Source organism: Amblyomma mixtum, chromosome 1 (genome assembly GCF_055824585.1).
Source record: "Amblyomma mixtum isolate Tamu chromosome 1, ASM5582458v1, whole genome shotgun sequence".
In the NCBI taxonomy this organism is placed as follows: domain Eukaryota; kingdom Metazoa; phylum Arthropoda; class Arachnida; order Ixodida; family Ixodidae; genus Amblyomma; species Amblyomma mixtum.
Window position 1 is genome coordinate 326,098,707 of NC_143012.1, and position 12,618 is coordinate 326,111,324.

The 12,618-nt window shown below is 43.8% G+C and overlaps 1 protein-coding gene across 3 annotated transcripts in view; it reads right to left on the reverse strand.

Moving 5' to 3' along the window:
- Positions 1-416: 416 nt before the first annotated feature.
- Positions 417-12,618, reverse strand: part of LOC149372792 (sialin-like) — a 48,191-nt gene continuing 35,989 nt past the window's right edge. For all 3 annotated transcript variants that reach the window (XM_089567332.1, XM_089567334.1, XM_089567333.1), the window contains exons 6-11: positions 11,776-11,906; positions 10,926-11,075; positions 10,093-10,225; positions 5,969-6,124; positions 2,828-2,913; positions 417-1,730 (exon numbers count right to left, since the gene is read on the reverse strand). In XM_089567332.1, the coding sequence (XP_089423458.1) occupies positions 1,533-1,730; positions 2,828-2,913; positions 5,969-6,124; positions 10,093-10,225; positions 10,926-11,075; positions 11,776-11,906 (854 nt within the window). In that variant the 3' untranslated portion in view covers positions 417-1,532. The remainder of the gene's footprint in view (positions 1,731-2,827; positions 2,914-5,968; positions 6,125-10,092; positions 10,226-10,925; positions 11,076-11,775; positions 11,907-12,618) is intronic.

Here is a 12,618-nt window from a genome sequence, read left to right on the forward strand (position 1 = left end):
CTCTCAGAGGCTAGTTTGTGAATATTCTGCAGCTTAAAGTTCTTAACTGGAACTGTTGCTTCAATAGCATTTCATCTTTCAAAGAGCAGACTATTTTGTAATAGTTCAAGCGCATGCAAAAAAAAAACAGAGAATGGGACAAAACGCTGTGTCTCCTTTAGTGTCGTGTTTTGCTCGCCCTTGAAGTATGCCGCAATAAACATGTTCCAACTTGCCGAGTTTTCTGCCCTGAAAGATATAATTTGTTTTTTACGAAACATCTATAGCTGTTTTCGAAGAAACCTACCAGGCAGACCCCATGGCTGCAAAAATTCTTCAAGAGAGCTCTAATTATGTAGTGTACTTTGAAAAGTGGGACGCATCTTTATAACAGTGCCTGTTTGATCACCTTTCTCGAAATATATACAAGAACAATGTTCAGTGTACATAAAAATCAATTTATTATTTAAATACGATTTGTATGATTTGTGCGCACAAAATACAACAAGTGCACATAACATGCGTCACGTTTGAACAATACAGCTTTTGTTCTTTTGTTTGTTTTTTGCACTACAAATATGCGAGTATGTACACACAAACAACATGCCATTGTTTTTGGTCATCACTTTTGTATCACTTCTTATGTCATGTAAATGTATACTATAAAACTATTCATTTGATCTGCTCAACAACGTCAATAATGACAAACAATTTTTACACTCGCTTAAAAGGCAGCTTCAAGAGTTCGTAAATTCTTGTATTCTTTGGCACACCCGAACCAGTGCAGCGTTTGTGACAGGAAAAACCTGGTGATGAATATGATTCTTAACCAGCTATATTCTAGCTTTTATGAACACACTGGCTAGACGGGTCTTATTTAGCGTGCAATGTTAGCAGTGATTAGCCTTGCTAACGTACGCCACCCTTGGTGCGGTATTTGTGGCGCATGATTGAATTTTTGAGTAGGCAAATATGCGTCACGGAAAAAGAAATACGTGGATGAACTCACCTTTTAGTGGTTCTTTTTTCAAACCTTCTCGTTTTTGCGACTGATAAGCCAGTATACTGCTTGTAAAGTGTGTCCCTAATGAAGCCTCAAAATAAAAAATGTATATACAGTCGCTACATGGCTTTCAACTATACGCATACGTTGCTTTTAACTACAACTACATCGCAGATACTGTGGATCGCAATACGCTCAACTTGTCCATGGTTAAAAAAAAAAAATGCGCCTGCTGTTTATCCTTCGCCAACGCGCATCTGTTTTCCCATTGAACCGTGAGCGCCACGACAAGACAGCTATAGCAGCACAACAGTTTGTTCTACAAGGGACAACCTAAACGACGTCGAGAAAACACATACGTATACGGGACACTGCTCGTTTTAAGTCTGAACAGTAAGCCAGGGCAGCGTGTGACAACTAGGTTTTGTATCTACACTGTGCAGCCCCTGATGCAGCTGCCACGAAGGTTGTCATGTCAGCAAAGATGGAACAGTTCCTCCCTCCTGGGAAACAGCGGGAGCATGAAAGACGTCGACAGTCATTTTAAAACCTAAAGCCTCGAGCTTTCCATTTTTTCATCCTCCTTGCTTGGCTTCTCTTTCTCGTCCAGAGTGGCCGGTTGCTCTGGGTCGCAACCCTTGCCCCAAGGCTGCAGTTCTGCGGTGCCGAAGAACAAGAAGGCCGCAGCGCATATTATGCCCACAGCTGAGGCAATATAGTAGAAGTAGCTCCAGGTCCGGATTGAGTTCTGTAGAAAAATGAAAATAGAAGGGCGTGCATTTTGACATTGTCGTTACGGTCCCAACCAAACAACACCGCAGCTCATGACACACTTTCCTCTGCCTGGAACTGTGCCAGCAGCGCTTTTCGAACTGTCCGAAGAACTTCATGCACGTTGAGTAACAGATGGCAGCCGCACGGACCACGATGATTCAAACAAAACAAGCTGTAAAAGATTTCGCTGGTTGCTGCGTGAGTTGCACAGGGATTTGGTATGTGGCAAGGCAACACTTCGCTCATAGGACGGAGAACAGCAATTTTTACCCTTGATGCCGGCGATTACCATATATATCGTGTTCTGGTTACGGACAGCGAGGTGGTAAATATAGTGGAAATCACAGGACATGAAGGGCACTACTGTACGTGAACCCTTTCGATACAAACGGAACAAATGAAAACTGCTTTGTTCGTTATTTCTATCTCACGCTCACTCGTTGCCTCACTCACTTTATCGCTGACTAAATCAGCGTCAACTGTGCACACAAGACCGAACAAGAGCCAACAAGGTCGGTGCGCCCGTAATTGTTGTTTTATTGCACCTATGTTGAACTGCAGTTTGTTCCAAATATCTTGAGCTTAAATTTAAAAAAAAAGGTGCATTTTTGGTGGAAAAAGGTCACTGAGGACATTGTTACGCAGCAGAGGGCGTACTCAAGGCGAAGTACGCAGAGAGCACTGAACAAAAATCCATGGCACACAGGGCCCATCTCTACCTCGATACATTGTGTACGACAATAGTGTATGAGATATGAAATTTGTCTGTGGTCTTCAGCAGCATGCGCGCGTTTAAAAAGATCTCGGTGCACCGTCTGTGGGCAGTTGTAAACCCTTTGACGACTCTTTGACCATTGTGCTACCCATGCAAGCATGCTTTAACCCTCCTTTTGTGTTCTGTTGCTTTGCGGGCCTTCCTCCTCGCTTGTAATCAGCATTACGGGTTGAAGCTCTACCTAGTTTAGATAATATGCACAATGTAAACCTAAAGCCTCAGCAGTATGAAGCTACCAATAGGTAACACCTAAGAAGTATTTTGGATTATTTTTTATAATGTGATAAAAGACTTACTTCTTCACTGGTCAACACACCGGCGACGTATGGCATAAGAAATCCTGGCAGGTTCCCAATAGTGTTCGTGATGCCAAGCAGTGTTCCTGGTGGACAAAAATAAGTTTAGCAGGTTCATAACTGTACATTAACTAGTTATATGTACCGACTGACGAAAGAAATCACGCCATGACATTTAACATATTTTCGTCGGATTCTGCTTTTCTGGCTTCTGTAAGTGAAGGCGTTTTCCTCTTACTTACAATCCTTCGCTCACTCGTTTGCTGATGTTTTTAACGGGATCGTGAGGGTTTTGTCTCAAGAGCACGGACGTGCATTGCGTTCCCGGCGAATGCGACCATCCTATTCATTTCCAAAGGAATTCCCCGGAGAAACTAGCCCGGAGTCACGCGCCCAAGATCGCGTTTCCCTCTGACGTGAGAGTACAAAACTAACAAACCGCGTTTCCAGGAGCGAGCGGAAATTAGAAGCGGGCTTTGTTTGCCACCGGGGTCCGCGATAGAATGGCATCCGCTCTGGCAATCACGGAGACGTTCCGCGGTCGCAGCCCAAGGAGGAAGGAACGAACAAGGAAAGCAAGAAGACGTCACCTCGAGCGACACGACACGGAACGTTTCCGAAATGCGCTGCGACTGACAGCGCGACAGGCGCTCGAAGCATCTGCGGCGCCTTGCTTATTGCCTCCTTATCGCTTGCGCAAAATTTCCGTTCGTAAACGTCTGGACGAAGCGCTTCGCGAACGCCTCGTCAGTCAGCGTGAAACGAGAAAAAGCAGCCCCTAACAGCAGTAAAGAGCGCGTGTGAACGACTGTTTACTGGTTTCGCAGCCTAGAGTGTTTATAGCATTCTCTAGAGAGCCGCAGGCCAAGGCAACAACGTCCCTTTTCTCGTTTTTCTGTTTGCTCGAATCAAATGGCAGGCCTTCCGTCGGGCATCTACGTGGGATGTCCTGTAAAACTTAGCTCATAGATAGTTAAGGCGCTGTATTACTTTCTGTAACGACGGTCTAGTGTATAGCACGCCCCGGTCCAAGCTGCCGAGGCAGTGGTTGAAGTCCCGCATTGCGCCTAAATTTTTATACCCGCTGCATTATCCCAGTGGTTAATGTGTTCGGCTACTGAGCCGGAGAACCCAAGTTCAAACGTGGCCATGGTGGTAGCGTTTTGGTGGACGCGAAACGCAAAAGGTAAAACCGTGCGTTGTGCGATGTCAGTGCACGTTAAAGATCCCCAAGTGGCCGGAATTATTCTGGAGCTCTCCACTATAGCAACTCTTTCTCTCTTCCTGTTCTCGCTCCCGTCGCTCCCAACATGTACATATGTGGTGAAATAAATAGATTGAATTGAATTGAATTGAATCTTCGCCTCTTCCCCCACAACACGGTCAGGTGTCTACCGAGTAGTGCGACATACACTGCGGCTTCCCCTTCCTCAAAATTAATTTAATTTGACAGACACAGCAAGGCATCTTCAACAAGTTTAGTGTACCCGAACGAAGAAAAATGCCCGCCATCACTTTCTGTCCGTCGTCACTCTTTCTACAATGACGTCAGTAAAGTGCCTATTTATTCAGACTAAGGAACAGCAACTAGCTGAACAAAACTTTTGCTCCCCGCAACCAAACTAAACACAAACGGTTCTCGCGAATAAATTGAGAGTATTAAGAACAAAGTTCGGTAATGGAGCAGTAGGAGGCTACCCTTCTTTTATTCGCGTTGTGAAAGTCTGTTCCAGAGTTGGGATAAGCTTTCACGTCAAGAGTTCTTTCATGAAAGACGTTGTGCAGTACGTGGAAGTAGTCATAATATATTATTATTAAAATACTTTAACAAATTTAGAGAACTTCATACATTTTGAACGCTAACTCTAGAACTTTGTATGTGCAAGGCGAGCAAGGCCGCAAATATTGAGATTTCAAGATTTGCAAGTTTGAAATGAACACTCATGCTGGTGCATTTTCGCCCATTTCAGTTGGCATAAGCTGCGCAGTGAGTTCACAAAATAAATTATTTCAGCTCTACATTTGTCCAATTACTTTTTTTTGTATTGTATGGTGTTTGAAGATTACTCTCTAAGGAAATTTGAAGCTTAACGGTGTTCAGTATGAAACGCACTTGACGCCATAACTTTACAGCTATGGGCGCAGTATGAAAAGCACAATACTTCACAGCTCAGGAATAATTTAGACCACGTGACATTCCTTGATGTACAGTGAAAGTTCTGTGCGCAAACATTCTTGTATTTTGTCTCCATTGAACCAGGGCCTCTGCAGCCCGGCTGTTGGCAAAACGCCATGCACAGACAGACACACTCTTCAATGTGATTTCTTCAGTTAAAATAGAGGACACCAAAGTTTCATTACATAAACCTCTAAATTTTCTATCTTCGCGAAACACGCGTTACAATAGCCACTGCAGCGGCTGCAGAAAGCGACAAATAAGTGAAGACCTCAACTTGACGGGCCCGAGGGTGTGATGATCAGGCGAATCAGTAAATGAATCGGCATATAAATAAATAGCTGGAGAAATGAATAGGAAGAGCCAAACCTTTCATTAATGAAAATTTAGGGATTATACTGTAACAGCTTTTGGAAGGAAAAGACAGAGGCAGAGAAATGTGACTGTGGTAATAAGACATGCGGGTACTCCGAAAGACGGAGAGAAAGAAGGCTGTCTCGTGCACATCCAGTGATGTTCTTCGGCTTATTTGCCTGCTTTTTTCATTTTCTTTCCCGCTATCATAACCAGTTATAACCAATCATTATGACCCTCAAGTGAATGCGTGCTTTAAGCAATACGACCTCCACTTGATCTGGTACCACTGTCGGCAACGATGCTGGCAGCCAAAAACTTGAGCTGACACTCTCTGCCGTTAGTATATCTGCGGGTGACCGACTTAACAAGGCGGCTGGACAGCTCCGAACGAGAAGGAGTAGCTCACAATTCATCGCCGAGTGGTCGTGGCATGAGAACAAGAAAGAAGAAAAGAGCATCAAAGCACCGCGCATCCTGTATCAAAGGCTGCCGATGTGGCTGTGCATTTGTTCGGGGCCACATTATCGCCTCGTGCGGTACGGCACTCGGACCCGTAGCGCTGTCCACGTGTCAGTGTGTTGCGTCCCCACCAGCCAGCCAAGGCCTACCGGCGAAATCAGGCGACATGTCGATGTGGGTGACCATGAATCCCACTTCTCGGACGCCCAGCGCCGCCCCGGCGAGGCTAAGGAGAGCCACGGACCAGACTCGGTCGCATCCGGCCATCGGCATCCCGATCAGCAACAGTGCGGGCACCACGGCGGCTGCGAAGGGGAAGGCCAAAGACAAATCAGCCGGCGGTCTTCGTTCCAAAGGGGTCCGCTGCAGCAATAGAGCTCGGCTGGTTAGCCCGAACAGTCGTTGTACGAATCGCATCGGTCGCGTTACGAAGAAGGGTTAGATTGGGTGTCTCGCAATACAGAGGCGGTCATCCCTTCAGTGCAATGCCGCCTCGTTTATTAAGCCTTAGGCTGATATCGGCTGCTTATTGGTCGTGTAACGAGAGTCCTTTGCCAGGGAGTCCCGCAGTTAAACACGAAGCATGCTTTCTGCCCCTCTAAAACTCCCAAGGAGCTTTGCTGTTGGGTCAATGGCGGCTATCGCAACGCTGAGGAAGGGAGAGTCGTTTTAGTAGCCTGATCTTATATCTGAAGCTTTGACGCTTAGATGCATAAAGTAGAAAGACAGAAAATTTAAGAAGCGCAGGCTTACAATGTTTTGTGCGTACGGTACATGAAGGTTATAAACTGAAAGTGCTTCTTACCCTTCGCGCCCCTTTCTCTAGCAATACAGCTGAACTACTCAGGCCGGAGCGTGGTCTACGCAGGGGTAACCGCGTTGTGATGGGCTATTAGGTTTAATTGAGTTCGTTACGTTTGTTTGTTGAACACTTTCAAACAGCCGCGAACTGAAAACAAATGCACTGCTACGCTTGATAAAAGGGACACGAGTTTCTGTCTCTGGTTGAGAATCTATCATTTTTAAATGGAGCTCTCTGGTGATTCTCAGAGGAAAAGTAAAGCAACACGACGTACAGACCCTGACGCTCGTCTATTCATATGCCGGTACGCGGTTGCATCTAGTCACCCACTCAAATGGCAGCACCTAAGCTGTCCTTCCCTCTCCGCCCACAAAGGCTATACCCGGGACGTTACGATCGACCGGTGGCAGTACTTTTACAAACATCTACGTCAACAGATCTGTAAAGAAGTCACATTAATGTGCCTGTGAACTATATACAGCATCCAAAACTAGCCATAAAATTAAGATGCTGGATTTTTATTCCTGTACAAAGCGCGCCGGAATGTCTTTAAATGTAACGTTGTCTTCTGTTTGAGTAACGCAGAGGTAATTTTGTCAACTAGTAATAACATTTCCTAACTCGTCAGCCTTCCGATCTGAGCATTGCCTTGAACTATAACTTGATACGCTGAGCTTGGAAATAGTTATCTCATGGAAGTTGGCGTGTATAACACAATTTATGATTCATTACAATTTGCTATGGACGTCGCGCCATAGGGCACGCAGCATAAAGGAAGTAGTTTGCTGTTCACCGTTCAAAACCATGCAAATACGCCAAATGAAGTGATTACTGAGCCAAACTGTTTAATACTATAATATTTTCACGTGACACATACTCAGCCGTTTTTTTTAGATTACCTGCGGTTTAAGTATGTATGGCGCCTATAGTGCAAGCTTCTTTTCACAGAGCCGCGCTATATGAAATTAGCATGCATGACAATGAACGCCGTACGAAACCTTGCTTCATCTGTTGACAGCTCCGTGCATCACTCGTTGGCTGCTGCGAATATCTCCTGCAGCGTTCCAGGCAGACCTCATGCGTCGAAGCACGTAATGGACGTATGTGTACTTATTGTGTAGCCATTTAACACGTGCCTTTGACTTGCACCTTGTCATACAAGACTGAAGACGTTTTCCAGCACAATGAGGCTTCTCTGATGCGGAGCTAACACGCGCACTCTTCCTATTGTTTTACTCGCGGCTTGTTCACGCCGGCCACAGAAAAAAAGAACTAGGGGAAAAAAACGCATTCACAAGAAAATATACAGACTCAAGCTGGAGCATCGCTCTTGTGTATTTCTTCTCCCGCCAATGCGTTCTTTTTGTAGTTTTTTTTATGTGAGCTGTGCACCACTTAGCCCAACAAGTCACCCTGCTTCTATTATTTTATGCTGTGCTACCTGAGCTGTCTCCAGAAAGATGAGCAGAAAGTCCGTATGAATAAAAAAAATTGCCCCACAGAAGAAAAGACGCTCTTCACACGTTGCGCAAACGGCATCATCTTCACGGAAAACCATCTGACTCTCAAGGGTTTTAGGTCCCCCCCCCCCCTTTTTTTTGGAATTCCTACAATACCATATATGCGAAGGAACCTGCTTGATACTGTCTCACGCAACAACACAGTTACTTTAGCTATGAGAGCATAGGAAAAGAAGTAAAAATAATTTTTTTTTTAAAGATGAACTTTCTCAGAGAAAATAAAGCGGTCTGACATTACGGGGAAATTTGAAGTGAGTGCCATCCCGTAATGCGAATGATTTCTTGAAATAATGTTCTCGGAAAAGATATTCGGTCTTACAGCAAAGTGGGTTTTGTAATGTGTCGTGTTCTAAGAACCAAGTCCGACACTTTCCAACATGTCAGGAACTTAGACACAAAATCAAAACCTCATTTTAAGCCCTCGTTTCCACGCTGCTTTTTTTTTACGTCTATTTCAGTAAAAAACTGGGAACTAAAAATTAGCAGCTGCTCCAATCATTGAAACTTCTACGCAACAGTTTCATGCGTCCACTTCGCTGACGTCAAGGTAAGTTACTTTGGAGCCATGATTGGGGCTATGCAAGTATATAAAATTGTTTCTTAAACAAACTCTTCAACGCAGAGAGATTACCGTGGCTTCCGGAAAGGTCAACAGCAATTTCAAAGCAGGTCTTGATAAGTGTGTGTTGTAATTCCTTCTTATACATGTTCCAACTAAATTCGCCAAACGTTTCCTTCCACTTTCCCTGGTATGGATTTAAAGGAAGCGCTTCATGAGTGGCAAAGCGCAAAATAATAACAAAACGTATATGACGCAAGACCGTACCCCAGCGGATCTGTTCAGTCGCATTATCAGGGTTTCCTAGAAAGTGCTAAGGTTCCACTAACACTTAGCCTTGCTTTACATTGATGCTTATCAGTGCAGTCATGTGAACGGGGAGACAACGCCAGCACTCTGCAGTTCTTAAGGTTGTTCCTTGCCTTCGTAATTTTTCTGGCTCCATTATCATTATATCTTGACAGAAAAAACCTTTAAAGATATCACTGTGGCTTGTTCCCTGGTCGCAGGACTTACTATTCCTACGACCTTAACGCGACAGCATCATGTACATTATTACTTATATTTCACTTTTGTTTGCATATACTTTCTTGTATTATATTGTTGTTAGACAGATTCACTATTCACTTCAAAATTTGCACTTTACTGCCGAATACGGGTAGTAAATTTTGATGGTCGGTTTCTGTACTCTAGACATTCCAGCAGCCTAAACGTTAATCAAGCAGTGAGACCGTATCATGTGGCTAGAAAAGGACTTTCAGCCTCTTTTTTTTTATGCTTGTTCCTGGCTTCCAAGAAGACCAGTAATTATTTAGTGTAGACAACTTGCTGTTCATTTCAAGAAGCAGTATGTTCTGCTGTTTTAACCTGCTGCTGTAGAGAAAGGCTGTCGGCTTAACTTTCATCGTTGGCAGTCTGTCAATTTTGTCGCTGTGGCGTGCACGGTGTATGGGTAACAAAAAAAAGCTTAATGGGCGCAGGCTTGAGAACTTTTACCTTAAATTGGCTAATGTGGAATGGAGATATCGGTCCTTACGACAAGAGTTTTTCGCAGACAACTTAGGCGTTTTTACTCTTTAAAGCCAAGGGAGCAAGCAATAAACTATCTAATTGTGAAACCCTTTTTCATTCAAGTAACTATCCCCTTTATCCCCTGAGGCAGTGAATATGGCTTAGAAAAAGGAACAGTAATGGGCTGGTGCAGATTAATGAAAACAGTAGAGCTTGGCTCTCATTTCTTAGAGGCTAAAGCATAAAAAAGAAAAATTATTGTCCTCTGCATCTTGTATCTGCATTTTGTCACGGTATCGGAGCAAAATCGAACTTTTATCGTTCATAGTTGATTTGTTTTCGATCAGCACGTGTGGATCATATCGAAAGAAAAAAACTAACCGGATGTATTGAAGAATTTCCGGATGGCTGTGGTGCTCATGATCCCCTTTTTGCGCAGCACGTCAGCGTAGACACTCGCCAGACAGCTGGTGATGGTGGTGAGCAGGTAGGGGAGCGAAGAGATGAGTCCATTCTGGGAAATATGATTGCGCCACAAACAGTGAGCGAAACTGTTCCACAGTTAAACCACATCGACACCCGTCGATTGACAGCTCGGTGTTATCATCATACGTGATGTATATTACTCCTAATTCCCCTCAAGACAGCTCATATCCTGACAGCTGCTTCGCGTTCGCGGAGTCCATTCCCATGATGCCAATTCACACCTTGCCCTTCTGTCCACCCACACCTCTTGATTCAAAGCTCAATGTTATTTGCGCCTGTTATTTTTATGTTAGCTTTAAAAGTTAGCCTTACTTACACTTTAGGTGCATTATGTACCATCCTCCTCGGACACCTGCCTGCTGTCAGTTCGCATCCAGCGCAAGGCTGTCTATACATATAATATACCTTAATCTCTGGATATGTTCTCTCAGATTGCTGGGCAAACGAAGAAGCGCTACCAGCAAATTAACGGCCTCACGTTTCAGCCGCTATCGAACAAGGAAACCACCCAGGTTGTTACGCTTTGGCGTGTAATACGATTGAATACTGAAAACGCTAGTATTGCAGCCCTAAGCAGTACTTGAAATTTGCAAAACTTGACATTTAGGTCAAGTTGAAGTCTGGACTTTGAAGTTCAAATTAAATACTTCAAATCCATTGTTCAATTTGAGATTTAGCCCACCTTTAGCAGTTTAAGCCCAGCAACATTCGGGATGGAGTTTCCTTACCTTTTTGATATCGTACAGAAGGATCGTAGCCAAGTAAGAAGGAATGATGGTTAGGAATGTGTAATAGATCCAGTTTGATCCAAAATGAGCCAGAGAGAGAGCCCAAAGTCCTTTGGACATTGCAATCGGCTTCCAAGGAATCTTCACGTTCTGAAAATGAGAACAAAGGCGGTACGATGTTATGTAGAGAGGCTACACTCGGTTGCACTATCATCGGCTCCTGAGGGTTGCGCTACGAGCGAGGACTCTTTCCGACAACGCAAAACAACATGAAGCGGAAATGTGCTTGTAATAACCGGGGTTGATACTTGTGGCACGCGGCCAAAATACGAAGGAAGCACAGAATACTCAGGAATTTGAAAAAAGAGATCGCATGATCGGCGGAAATTACTAAGAGCCAACGATCACTCCTTTTGGTCTTTAATTGTCGACGTGCTAGTGAGTGGGATATTCTGTTCTTGTCCACACACGAGAATATGTTCTCTTTCCTAACTGGATGCTGAATTTGCTGTTCAGAACAAAATACGAGCTGGATGTCACAAAAATTTCTGTTAGTGATAGCTCATCGCTTCCTAAAGTTAATGATGAATAGAAGTCGACTTTGACATTTTTCTTTTCATAGTTTGCCAGTAATTTACGGCGGCGCATCAGTGAACTTCAGTCTTCTGGATTCGTAATAAAGCAGTTGCTTCAGCATTTGTGACATGCAAGAAAGCAGAACGCTAACGACAAAATAAAGTTCTTCGTAATACCACGAACATTCTTTATCACTGCATTCCGCTTGTGATTATTTCCCAAACTAAAGGCAATTCATACAGCCTTGTAGTCATCTTTAGGTCTTAGTTTTTACCTTTTGTACTTTTTCGTCGCCCTGGTTGATCAAAATATAGTCGTATTCTTCCTGAGTGATGCGAGGATGCTCTTCAGGACTGTCGTAGACAAGGAACATCCAAAATACGAACCAAACACAGCCGAGGAACCCTGGAATAGGAGTCAAAAGAAGATCTACCTTTAGTTATTGTTTTTTTTTTTAAGACGACGGAATTGACTCATTTTTGCATGCACAACGCACTGTACGGAAAAACCGGAGACCAGAACTGAGTAGTTAAATCACTGGCCCCAATGCGCTTCAGTGAGGCAAGTAATCGTGCTTTCGTTTACAACATTCGTTAATGGGCACACAAACCACTATTTTTCGTATTTCGTTTTCATCTTTTTATTGTTTAGACAAAACATTCAAATTTTTGAACGTATAAAGGAGGCAAACGTACATTCCAGACTCTACTGCTTGCACTCACTTTTACTCACTGCCCCTAGGCGCGTGTTGACGTTTCTGGCCTTTTGATGGGGAATAATGTTGCAAGAACATTAAATACACATTGTACTTTGTGTAAGTCAAGAATAACTAACAGCAAATTGGAAGAAACAGAATAAACAAACATCGTTCAACCCTAGAAAATCGACACTATTTTGGCGCATTGCCCAAAACATATTTTAAACAAATATAAACATCAAGCGGAAGGAAAAACTAGGGCGCTGCCAGTCATCAAAGGGCGACTACAGAGGCGTTCTGAGTTCATTGATTTTAACAAACGTTTACTGCTGGTGCTCATCTAAGCCTTGGTCTGTTAGCCATATTATACACCCGCACTGCGTACTTTCCGCTCAAATTGTAATCCAAAATGCCTTCGTC